Source organism: Schistocerca gregaria, chromosome 6 (genome assembly GCF_023897955.1).
Source record: "Schistocerca gregaria isolate iqSchGreg1 chromosome 6, iqSchGreg1.2, whole genome shotgun sequence".
Classification (NCBI taxonomy): domain Eukaryota; kingdom Metazoa; phylum Arthropoda; class Insecta; order Orthoptera; family Acrididae; genus Schistocerca; species Schistocerca gregaria.
This window is the reverse complement of record NC_064925.1, coordinates 448,716,071-448,729,322: the sequence shown is the minus strand read 5'-3', so window position 1 is coordinate 448,729,322 and position 13,252 is coordinate 448,716,071. Positions and strand designations below refer to the sequence as shown.

Sequence of the window (13,252 nt, the reverse complement as noted above, 5' to 3'; positions counted from 1 at the left end):
ATATAAAGTGACTTAAAGATGATCACTTGACACAACAGGTTGTCTGTGAATATGTTACAGCAGTTGGTGGAGGTTCCATGATGCAATTTTTTAAATATGTGGAAGTGGTGCAGTACTGTTTGCATTAAACATTTTAGATAATCTTGTATTCAGTATGAGATTTTCACTCTGCAGAAGAGAGTGCACTGATATGAAACTTTCTGGCAGATTAAAACTGTGTGCCAGACCGAGACTCAAACTCAGGACCTTTGCCTTTTGCGAGCAAGTACTCTACCATCTGAGCTACCCAAGCACAACTCACACCCCATCCTCACAGCTTTACTTCTGACAGTACCTCATCTCCCACCTTCCAGACTTTACTTTAATCTTGTATTGGTTGTAGAAACAAATCAGTAACAGTAGATCTACAGGTGAATACAAAACATAAGTAAAAGCAAAATACTGGCTTTGAGCAATCAGAAGAATTTAAAATGTAAGTAACACAAGCATCTTCGTAATTAAAAAGATGGACAAAATAAGGCAAAGAACATTTAGAGTAGTAGAAGTATTCGTTGAAAATCAGAGCTACAGGAATGGACAAGTATAACTAATATGTTCTTAAAAGGACAGCAGAAGGAAAGCATTGCAAACAAAGACCAAATTTGATATATTTAAATAAAGCTGCTGAGAATGTACACAGAACTAAAGAGACAAGAGATAAAATGACACAGGCTCCTGAATCAATGCCAATGAACGACTACACGGTGATCCACTAACTTTGCATGCCAGAGTTCTGTTAGCTGGAAAATAAAACAAAGCTCTTTCTCTGTTTGTCCACAGTTTAGTTCCACTCTGGTATGAACTGAGATTTATTGTTTTCCCTTCCACATTACCATTACTTCTTCTACTCACCTTACTCTCTAATGAGTTCTGATCTATTCAGTCTCTTATTAATGTTATATTTCATGTATATATATCTTAATACATAAACTTGAACATCCAAGTCAGAATGAAAGGACTAAATCTGTATTTGGGCAAACAAGATTGGTATCCACTCATCAGCTCCCAAAACTCAAACAAAATCAGTAAAAAGCAGCAACTTTCTTTGACACTCAAAGACAATACATCTCATGCTTTTAGAACCTGGAGATTCCCCATCAAGTAATTTTCCAGTATATTGCAGTGTTAGTGACATTAATTTTTTCTGTTCTTCTTGTTACATGGTTTTACAAGGAAGAAGTTATGTGAAGGAAGCAAGTTTAATCTCTGTTAAGTGTAATTTACATTCTCTTCATGGAACAGTAAACTTATTTTTTGTTTACATAATATTGTTAATTGACTTCCCTTTTTTATTGCAGGGAGGAATATACATGTTTCACCTGTTTGATACATATTCAGCAGGCATTTCACTTCTCTGTTCCGCACTGTTTGAAGCAATTGCTGTTTCTTGGTTCTATGGTAAGTATGAACAAAGGATTTGTAACATTGTCACAAACCTTAAAATTCAATATTTAGGAAAGATACATATAAATGTTGAGGTATAATTGTCTAATAATTGTATTCTTCAATTTTTCAGGATTGGAGCGATTCTCTAGGGATGTTGAAGCAATGCTTGGCTCAAAACCAGGCATTTACTGGAGGATATGTTGGAAATTCATAAGTCCCTCCTTTATTGTGGTACGTTTAGTCTAAGAAGATATTTTAGCTAATGATAGTATGTGTGAGAAAATATATTGTACAAATTATGCATTATGTGAGGGGGGAGGGGGGCAAGGGAAAATTAGATTATTAGCTGCTTAATAGACAGTCTTCAGTTTGATGATTGGTCTGATGCAGATCTCCACCCTAGTCTACCTTATGCAAGCCTCGTCATCTCTTGTGGTGTTCCTGTTAGTATTTATGAATGTATAAGTTTATGCTGATAGTGAATACTCATATCCTCCAACTCTGACTTCTACTTCTTGCTTACACACACACATTAAACCATGCTGCTTGGCTTAGTTTAGACTTTTTTCTGCTCCATTTGTTCTTGTGCCGGAATCTGTAAACTTTGATGTGTTGCAACTTTCTACTAAATAATAGCAAGTAATCCTTCTCACAACATTTATATTATGTCTTCCATTACAATAAATAGCTTTGCAGGAACACTGCATAAATAGTTAGAATTGCTTATTCAACATGGCATTACATTATCTGATAGCAATCAATGACAGTTCTCTCCAGTTTGACAGGTAACACAACCCTTTCTTGTTTTCTGTAATGTCACTTTCATTGTCATGGTGTACTCTTCACCAGATAGTGCACACCACTTCTCCAAGCCAGGGCCCCACAACACAGAACTACTGCTAAGCCAGCAGGGGCCACAATGCATGGTAAACTGCCATTGTCTTTCGACCTTAAAGTCATGCAGCTCCTGTCCACACCTGTTTATATGAACAAACAATAACAATACTCCCAAATAGTTTGCAATTTTAAACTATTCAATGAATAAAAAATACTTTCAAAGTGATGTGTTAGAACAAACTGCATAATTACTGCATCCTAAATCCATTTCACTTTTGCTTACTGTAGTCTAACTTTGGTCTCCCTCTACAATTTTTATCTGTCACACTTCCCTCCATTACTAAATGGATGGTTCCATGATGCTTCAGGATGTGTCTTACCCGATCCCATCTTTTAGTCAAGTTGTGTCATGAATTTCTTTCCTCCTCCATTTACCTCAGTATATCTTCATGAGTTATTTGATCTGCTTGCATCATCATCAGTGTTCTTCTGTAGCACAACTTTTTGAAAGCTTCTACCCTCTTCCTTCCTGAACTTTTTATCATTCTGCACACACTGTGAATTTTATTTGATATTTTTTACCACCGTCTTGTATTAGTGTCTTCAAGATACATTAGTACATAATAAATTTGAACCTTTTGTAATTTTCTTGTAATTCATGGTTGCTTCCAGACATGAAAACTTTATGAGAAATATAAAACAACAATAAGAAATCGTAATGGAAAGTCCAGGATAGAATATCAATAATATTATGAAAAGGACAGGTTGCTACTCAACATAAAGATGGCATTGAGTTGCAGACAGGCACAATGAAAAGACTGTAGGTATTTAGTTTTCAGTGAAAGCCTTCTTCAGAAAACAGAATACACACACACACAAACAGTTACACCAGCAAACACATTTCATACTTACATGACCACTATCTCTGGCCACTTTGGCCATTCTGAGCATATGATATCATAATGAAAGGAAAGACAGATTGCTACTTACCAAAAAGAAATCATGTCAAGTTGCAGACAAGGACAATTAAAGGACACTTACTTAAAGCTTTTGGCCGCAGTCTTCATCAGTACAAGAGAGACACACATCATTCATACACACAAGCAAGCACACTTCACTCCAGCATCTCGGACCAGAATGCAACTATCACATGAGATGTAAGCAGCAGTCATATGGAGGGTGTGGAGAAGGGGAAGGGGAAGCAATAGTAGTGTATGGATGATGAGAGAGACAAATGCTGTCTGGTGTAGTGTGCAGGGACTAGATTGCCAACAGGCGCAGCATCAGAAGGTTGTGGGGCAGGGAGGTGGGGAAAAAAGGCAACAAAAAAGGAGAGGAGCAGGAAAAGATGGGCTGCAAATAAACAGGGTAGGACATGAGAATGGGGAGGAATTATATGACAGAGGGTGTGGAAACTGTTGGATGGAGGGTTTGGGGACAGCATGTTACTGTAGGTTGAGGCCGGGATAAGTACAGGAGAGGAGAATGTGTTGTAAGGATAATTCCCATCTGCACAGTTCAGAGAAGCTGGCATTGGAGGGAAGGATCCAGATGGCTCAGGTAGTAAAGCAGCCATTGAAATCAAGTTTGTTATGTTCAGCTGCATGTTATGCTGCAGGGTGGCCTACTTTGCTCTTGGCCACAGTTTGGTGAAGCCTGTTCGTGCTGGTGGACAGCTGCTTGGTACTCTTACCAATATAAAAAGATGTGCAATGATTGCAGCAGAGCTGGTAAATGACATGGCTGCTTTCACAGGTGGCCTGGCCTCTGATGGCATGGAATAAACCTGTGACAGGACTGGAGTAGGAAGTGCTGGGTGGGTGGATTGGGCAGATTTTGCGTCTAGGTCTTCCACAGTGATATGAGCTGTGTGGCAAGGGTTTGGGATCTGGAGTGGCATAGAGATGGACTATAATGTTGTGGAGGTTGGGTAGGCGATGGAACATCACTTTAAGAAGGGTTGGAAGTAGCTCGGGTAGGATATCCCTCATTTCAGGATATGATGATAGGTAATCAAATCCCTGGTGAAGGATGTGGTTCAGTTGTTCCAGTCCAGGGTGGTTCCTTCACAACCTCAACACCTTCTCTCCCATCCACTTCATGTGGTCTCCTCAACCCAGCATGCCACCTTCCTATACTATGTGATCAAAAGCATCCCGACACCTGACTGAAAATGACTTACAAGTTTGTGGCACCCTCCATCGTAATGCTGGAATTCAGTATGGTGTTGGCCCACACTGATGACAGCTTCCAGTCTCACAGGCATATGGTCAATCAGGTGCTCGAAGGTTTCTTGCATAATGGCAGCCCATTCTTCATGGAGTGCTGCACTGAGGAGAAGTATCGATGTCCATAGGTGAGGCCTGGCACAAAGTTAGCATTCCAAAACATCTCAAAGGTGTTCTCTATGATTCAGGCCAGGACTCTGTGCAGGCCACTCCATTACAGGGATGTTATTGTTGTGTAACCACTCCGCCACAGACCATGCATTATGAACAGGTGCTTGATTGTGTTCAAAGCTGCAATTGCCATCCCCGAATTGCTCTTCAACAGTGGGAAGCAAGGAGGTGCTTAAAACATCAATGTAGGCCTGTGCCATGATAGTGCCAACAAGGGATCCAAGACACCTCCATGGAAAACATGACAGCACCATAACACCACCATCTCCATATTTTACTGTTGGCACTACACATGCTGGCAGATGACATTCACTGGGCATTTGCCATACCCATACACTGCCATTAGATCACCACATTGTGTACCGTGATTTGTCACTCCACACAACATTTTTGCACAGTTCAATCGGCCAATGTTTATGCTGCTTACACCAAGAAAGGCATTGTTTGGCATTTACTAGCATGTTGTGTGGCTTATGAGCAGCCACTTAACCATGAAATCCAAGTTTTCTTACCTCCTGCCTAACTGTGATAGTACTTGCTGTGGATCCTGATGCAGTTTGGAATTCCTGTGTGATGATCTGGATAGATGGCTGCCTATTAAACATTATGATCCTTGTGGTGTTCACCTGCTTTATTTCTTCATTGATTGTCCTTGGTGTCAATGTACTGTGTTGCTACACTGGCTGAAAAATGGGGTTGGAAGTTCAACACTGACTGCTTTAAATGATGTAGCCAATAGGTGAACATTTGTGTTTTACAGTTTTTTACTTTCACTGTTCACAACCCAACACCCCCCCCCCCAAGAAGTACACAGTTATATGGCCAGTGCACTATTGTTTAACTTTCAGTAAGTCAAGAACCATGAAAGTTCATTGTATGCATGGAAGAGGCCTGGAGATGCTGGAAGGTTTCAGATAGACTACATAATGGTAAGACAGAGATTTAGAAACCAGGTTTTGAATTGCAAGACATTTCAAGGGGCAGATGTGGACTCTGACCACAATCTATTGGTTATGAAATGTAGATTAAAACTGAAGAAACTGCAAAAAGGTGGGAATTTAAGGAGATGGGACCTGGATAAACTGACAGAACCAGAGGTTGTAGAGAGTTTCAGGCAGAGCATTAGGAAACGATTGACAAGAATGGGGGAAAGAAATACAGTAGAAGAAGAATGGGTAGCTTCAAGAGATGAAATAGTGAAGGCAGCAGAGGATCAAGTAGGTAAAAAGACAAGGGCTGTTAGAAATCCTTGGGTAACAGGAGATATATTGAATTTAATATATGAACGGAGAAAAAGCAGGCAGAAAGGAATACAAATGTCTAAAAAATCAGATCAACAGGAAGTGCAAAATGGCTAAGCAGGGATGGCTATAGGACAAATGTAAGGATGCAGAGGCATATATCTCTAGGGGTAAGATAGATACTGCCTACAGGAAAATTAAAGAGACCTTTGGAGAAAAGAGAAACACTTGTATGAATATCAAGAGCTCAGATGGAAACCCAGTTCAAGCAAAGAAGTGAAAACAGAAAGGTAGAAGGAGTATATAGAGGGTCTATACAAGGGTGATGTACTTGAGGGCAATATTATGGAAATGGAAGAGGATGTAGATGAACATGAAATGGGAGATATGATACTACGTGAAGAGTTTGACAGAGCACGGAAAGACCTAAGTCGAAACAAAGCCCTGGGAGTAGACAACATTCCATTAGAACTACTGATAGCCCTGGGAGAGCCAGTCCTGACAAAACTGTACAATCTGGTGAACAAGATGTATGAAACAGGCGAAATACCCGCAGACTTCAAGAAGAATATAATAATTCCAATCCCAAAGAAAGCAGCAGTTGACAGATGTGAAAATTACCGAACAATCAGTTTAATAAGCCACAGCTGCAAATTATTAACATGAAGTCTTTACAGACGAATGGAAAAACTAGTAGAAGCCGACCTCGGGGAAGATCAGTTAGGATTCCTTAGAAATACTGGAACACGTGAGGCAATACTGACCCTATGACTTGTCTTAGAAGACAGATTAAGGAAAGGCAAACCTACGTGTCTAGCATTTGTAGACTTAGAGAAAGCTCTTGACAATGTTGACTGGAATACTGTCTTTCAAATTCTCTAAGTTGACAGGGGTAAAATACAGGGATCAAAAGGCTATTTACAATTTGTACAGAAACTAGGTGGCAGTTATAAGCATCGAGGGGCATGAGAGGGAAGCAGTGGTCGGGAAGGGAGTGAGACAGGGTTGTAGCCTCTCCCCAATGTTATTCAATCTGTATTTTGAACAAGCAGTAAGGGAAACAAAAGAAAAATTCAGAGTAGAGATTAAAATACTCGGAGAAGAAATAAAAACTTTGAGGTTTGCCGATGATATTGTAATTCTGTCAGAGACAGCAAAGGACCTGGGAGAGCAGTTGAACAGAATGGACATTGTCTTGAAGGGAGGATATTAGATAAACATCAACAAAAGCAAAACGAGGATAATGGAATGTAGTCGAATTAAGTCGGGTGATGCTGAGGGAATTAGATTAGGAAATGAGACACTTGAAGTAGTTTTGCTATTTAGGGAGCAAAATAACTGACGATGGTTGAAGTAGAGAGGATATAAAATGTAGACTGGCAATGGCAATGGCATGGAAAGCGTTACTGAAGAAGAGAAGTTTGTTAACATTGAGTATTGATTTAAGTGTCAGGAAGCCATTTCTGAAAGTGTTTGTATGAAGTGTAGCCATGTATGGAATAAAACGTGGACGATAAATAGTTTAGACAAGAAGAGAATAGAACCTTTTGAAATGTGGTACTATGGAAGAATGCTGAAGGTTAGATGGGTAGATCACATAACTAATGAGGAGGAATTGAATAGAATTGGAGAGAAGAGAAATTTGTGGCACAACTTGACTAGAAGAAGGGATCGGTTGGTAGGACATGTTCTGATGCATCAAGGGATCACCAATTTAGTCCTGGAGGGCAGCGTGGAGGGTAAAAATCATAGAGGATGACTAAGAGATGAATACACTAAGCAGATTCAGAAGGATGTAGGTTGCAGCTTGCACAGGATAGAGTAGCATGGAGAGCTGCATCAAACCAGTCTCTGGACTGAAGACCAGAACAACAAGAACAAGTCTAATTGATAGGTTGCAAGCAAACATCAACAGACTGCTACAATAGTAGCACGCAGTTCTTGCCACATAATACAGTACATATTTATCAGTCATTGTTTTAGCACAAGGCCTATTACACTTATTTCACAGCTAAGCGGATGCATTGTTGTTGATCTAACCAATACGGGTTCCTCGTCTGAAACTCGGCCATGGACTGACTGTCTTAGGACCAAAAATCGGGCCCTTGTATATCCTCACAATAATAGGCATTGAAACTATCCACAGTTCCATGTTTAATTTTTAAAAATTACAATTAAAAACTAACTCATTAAATTAACTGAATAAATCAAAAACTTCCTTCTTTTTAACAGTTTCTTTTACTACAAAAATTAAACTGAATTATTTGTTTAAATGATTAAATTAACATAGGTAGTTATGCAATCAATACTTTTGCAAACCTGTTAATTACTTTGGAATTAATTAAGGGCTGGATTTGCTAACATTTTTTCGAATAGAGCCAAATAAATACTTAAAGAAAGCCAGTGTTTCATCTTACAAATATTTATAACTAATACAAAATTTATGTTTGTCTATAAGTCAACAATAGAATTTAAGTTACAAAACAATTACCAATTTCACCTATAATGAAAGATTCTAAGTGGTAATAGTCAAAATAAATTTAAAAATCAATTACATACATAAAACTAAGCACAAAACTAGATCTGGTGTTATAGTCTTTAAAACTGAGGGCCAACCTTTCTCTTTTATGAAATGCAGATTATACTCACGTATGTTAATTGTAATTCATCAGACATGGCAAAACAAGAAGGAAAGTAACAATAACCCAGTTTGCTTCAACAAACCCCCTTCAACTGTTGGCAGTCTATGTCAATCAACAGACAAGGTCGGCCTGTACGCTTTTGTGCTGTACGTATCCCTTCATCTTTCCACTTCACTATCACATCAGAAACAGTGGACCTAGGGATGTTTAGAAGTGTTAAAATCTCGCTTACAGACATATGACACAAGTGACACCCAATCACCTGACCACATTCGAAGTCCATGAGTTCTGCGGAGTGCCCCATTCTGCTCTCTCATGATATCTAGTGATTACTGAGGCCATTGATATGGATTACCTGGCAGTAGGTGGCAGCAAAATGCACATAATATGAAAAACATATATTTTGGGGGTGTCTGGGTGCTTTTGATAACATAGTGTAGATGCTGACCTCCTCCTCTCCGATGTCTTCTTCTGCACGTCTACCCACATTAAACCCATCAATCACTAACAGTACCTGAATTTTGACAGACACCATCCCTTTCACACCAAAAAAAGCCCTCCCATACATTCTAGCCATCTGGGGAGGGCATATCTGCAGTGGCAAAAACTCCCTTGCTCAACATGCTGAGGGTCTCACCAAGGCCTTCACAAATTGGCACTACCCCCAGATCTAATTCACAAACAGGTCTCCCATGCCATTTCCCCTCACAGCCCCTATCCTCCCACCACCCCAAGAACCAGCCACAGTGTCCCCTTCATCACCCAGTACCACCTGCACTATCTAACTCAGTCTGCATAGCAGCCACTGTAGCTCTAAGAGTACCATCATGTGTCAACTACAAAACAATCAGCAATCTTGTACAAAAGGCCAGCCAGAGTCAACTACCACAGATACCGTGGTGTTTTAGCAACAATTAAGGTGCTGAGTCTTCCTTTAATAAGCACACATACCTGATGCTGACCATCACTGCAGTTTGGGTAATGACATGGGTTTGTGCGTTGACTAGCAGCATCACAAAAGCATCTGTGGTACCAATACCAGTTGAAGATCTATCATTTGGAACAGCAGGGAGCATTAAGTCTTCTGTCATCTGTGTATTTCTCCAATTTGGGATTCAGCCTTGCAAGTTCATTGAACAATTGGCAAACAGATAGCCCTGTCTGTATCATTAACTGTTGTGGTGGACCAGTGCATGGTTCTGAGCCACCCTGTGTGGTAAGTGTAGGAATGCACATGAATTGTCATCCTTACAAACAACAGCAGTCATATCTGTTTTGCACACCAGATCATCAGTTGGATGTCTGTATGGTAGCCCTAGTTTTTGTAGGCAATCTATGTATCCAAAAGATCTGTAGTGATTGCTCTGAAAGCAGTGCATGCAGTGACTGGAATATTTGAGAAGGGGAACAACCAATACAATTTTCTCTTTCAAGAATTTTATGCACGTGGAATTTAGGTGGTAGCACAAAGCATTGCAGAAAAATCTTTTTAATAGAGGACTAAGACTGCTACTGTGGTACATCATCAATTTATTTGAGTACACTTAGATCCAGTCGTGAATCAACCATTGTAAACTGATCAACATCGGCATTGATTCCATGTAAACAAAAGGTGGCCCCCAATTGAGGAACTATATCTGTGCTTTGATGGGCCAGAAAGATGGAGTCTTAACATTATTGTTTCTGTTCCAGTATCCTGCATTGTTGTTGCCATTTAGTGTAGGTGACAGTGGCGTGACGTTACTGGCCACCGGCAAAACCAGCTGTTCTTGTTTTAATGTTATGTGGTTACCGGGCTCCATCACTCCATGCACACATGAAAGAAGATGGAATATCTATTCGTAAACCGTTCTGTATGGGGTCACCACTATGGTAATAATCAGGTCCCAGTTCAATTGAATATTGTTGTTGTTGTGGTCTTCAGTCCTGAGACTGGTTTGATGCAGCTCTCCATGCTACTCTATCCTGTGCAAGCTTCTTCATCTCCCAGTACCTAGTGCAACCTACATCCTTCTGAATCTGCTTAGTGTATTCATCTCTTGGTCTCCCTCTACGATTTTTACCCTCCACACTGCCCTCCAATACTCAATTGGTGATCCCTTGATGCCTCAGAACATGTAATACCAACCGATCCCTTCTTCTGGTCAAGTTGTGCCACAAACTTCTCTCCTCCTATTCAATACTTCCTCATTAGTTATGTGATCTACCCATCTAATCTTAAGCATTCTCCTGTAGCACCACATTTCGAAAGCTTCTATTCTCTTCTTGTCCAAACTATTTATCGTCCATGTTTCACTTTCATACATGCCTACACTCCATACAAATACTTTCAGAAATGACTTCCTAACACTTAAATCTATACTCGATGTTAACAAATTTCTCTTCTTCAGAAACGCTTTCCTTGCCATTGCCAGTCTACATTTTATATCCACTCTACTTCGACCATCATCAGTTATTTTGCTCCCCAAATAGCAAAAATTCTTTACTACTTTAAGTGTCTCATTTCCTAATGTAATTCCCTCAGCATCACCGGACTTAATTCGACTACATTCCATTATCCTCATTTTGCTTTTGTTGATGTTCATCTTATATCCTCCTTTCAAGACACTATCCATTCTATTCAACTGCTCTTCCAAGTCCTTTGCTGTCTCTGACAGATTTACGATGTCATCGGTGAACCTCAAAGTTTTTATTTCTTCTCCATGTATTTTGATACCTACCCCGAATTTTTCTTTTGTTTCCTTTATTACTTGCTCAATATGCAGATTGAATAGCATCGGGGATAGGCTACAACCCTGTCTCACTCCCTTCCCAACCACTGCTTCCCTTTCGTGCCCCTCAATTCTTATAACTGCCATCTCATTTCTGTACAAACTGTAAATAGCCTTTCGCTCCCTGTATTTTACCCCTGCCACATTTAGAATTTGGAAGAGAGTATTCCAGTCAACATTGTCAAAAGCTTTCTCTAAGTCTATGAATGCTAGAAACATAGGTTTGCCTTTCCTTAATCTTTCTTCTAAGATAAGTCGTAAGGTCAGTATTGCCTCACGTGTTCCAGTATTTCTAAGGAATCCAAACTGATCTTCCCTGAGGTCAGCTTCTACTAGTTTTTCCATTTGTCTGTAAAGACTTCATGTTAATAATTTGCAGCTGTGGCTTATTAAACTGATTGTTCGGTAATTTTCACATCTGTCAACTGCTGCTTTCTTTGGGATTGGAATTATTATATTCTTCTTGAAGTCTGCGGGTATTTCGCCTGTTTCATACATCTTGTTCACCAGATTGTACAGTTTTGTCAGGACTGGCTCTCCCAAGGCCGTCAGTAGTTCCAATGGAATGTTGTCTACTCCGGGGGCCTTGTTTCGGCTCAGGTCTTTCAGTGCTCTGTCAAACTCTTCACGCAGTATCATATCTCCCATTTCATCTTCATCCACATCCTCTTGCATATTAATAATATTGTCCTCAAGTACATCGCCCTTGTATAGACCCTCTATATACTCCTTCCACCTTTCTGCTTTCCCTTCTTTGCTTAGAACTGGGTTTCCATCTGAGCTCTTGATGTTCATACAAGTGGTTCTCTTTTCTCCAAAGGCCTCTTTAATTTTCCTGTAGGCAGTATCTATCTTACCCCTAGTGAGATAAGCCTCTACATCCTTTAATTTGTCCTCTAGCCATCCCTGCTTAGCCATTTTGCACTTCCTGTCGATCTCATTTTTGAGACGTTTGTATTTCTGTATTCCTTTTTGCCTGCTTCATTTACTGCATTTTTATACACTCCTGGAAATGGAAAAAAAAGAACACATTGACACCGGTGTGTCAGACCCACCATACTTGCTCCAGACACTGCGAGAGGGCTGTACAAGCAATGATCACACGCACGGCACAGCGGACACACCAGGAACCGCGGTGTTGGCCATCGAATGGCGCTAGCTGCGCAGCATTGGTACACCGCCGCCGTCAGTGTCAGCCAGTTTGCCGTGGCATACGGAGCTCCATCGCAGTCTTTAACACTGGTAGCATGCCGCGACAGCGTGGACGTGAACCGTATGTGCACTTGACGGACTTTGAGCGAAGGCGTATAGTGGGCATGCGGGAGGCCGGGTGGACGTACCGCCGAATTGCTCAACACGTGGGGTGTGAGGTCTCCACAGTACACCGATATTGTTGCCAGTGGTCGGCGGAAGGTGCACGTGCCCGTCGACCTGGGACCGGACCGCAGCGACGCACGGATGCACGCCAAGACCATAGGATCCTATTCAGTGCCCTAGGGGACCGCACCGCCACTTCCCAGCAAATTATGGACACTGTTGCTCCTGGGGTATCGGCGAGGACCATTCGCAACCGTCTCCATGAAGCTGGGCTATGGTCCCGCACACCGTTAGGCAGTCTTCCGCTCACGCCCCAACATCGTGCAGCTCGCCTCCAGTGGTGTCGCGACGGGCGTGAATGGAGGGACGAATGGAGACGTGTCGTCTTCAGTGATGAGAGTCACTTCTGCCTTGGTGCCAATGATGGTCGTATGCGTGTTTGGCGCCGTGCAGGTGAGCGCCACAATCAGGACTGCATACGACCGAGGCACACAGGGCCAACACCCGGCATCATGGTGTGGGGAGCGATCTCCTACACTGGCCGTACACCTCTGGTGATCGTCGAGGGGACACTGAATAGTGCACGGTACATCCAAACCGTCATCGAACCCATCGTTCTA

At 41.2% G+C, this 13,252-nt stretch overlaps 1 protein-coding gene across 1 annotated transcript in view; it reads left to right on the top strand.

The window, feature by feature from the left end:
• The window catches only part of LOC126279094 (sodium-dependent noradrenaline transporter-like), a 393,514-nt gene that overhangs the window by 361,273 nt on the left and 18,989 nt on the right, over nucleotides 1–13,252 (top strand). Inside the window, exons 10-11 of the mRNA XM_049979564.1 lie at nucleotides 1,338–1,437; nucleotides 1,556–1,656. Of these exons, the coding sequence (XP_049835521.1) occupies nucleotides 1,338–1,437; nucleotides 1,556–1,656 (201 nt within the window). The remainder of the gene's footprint in view (nucleotides 1–1,337; nucleotides 1,438–1,555; nucleotides 1,657–13,252) is intronic.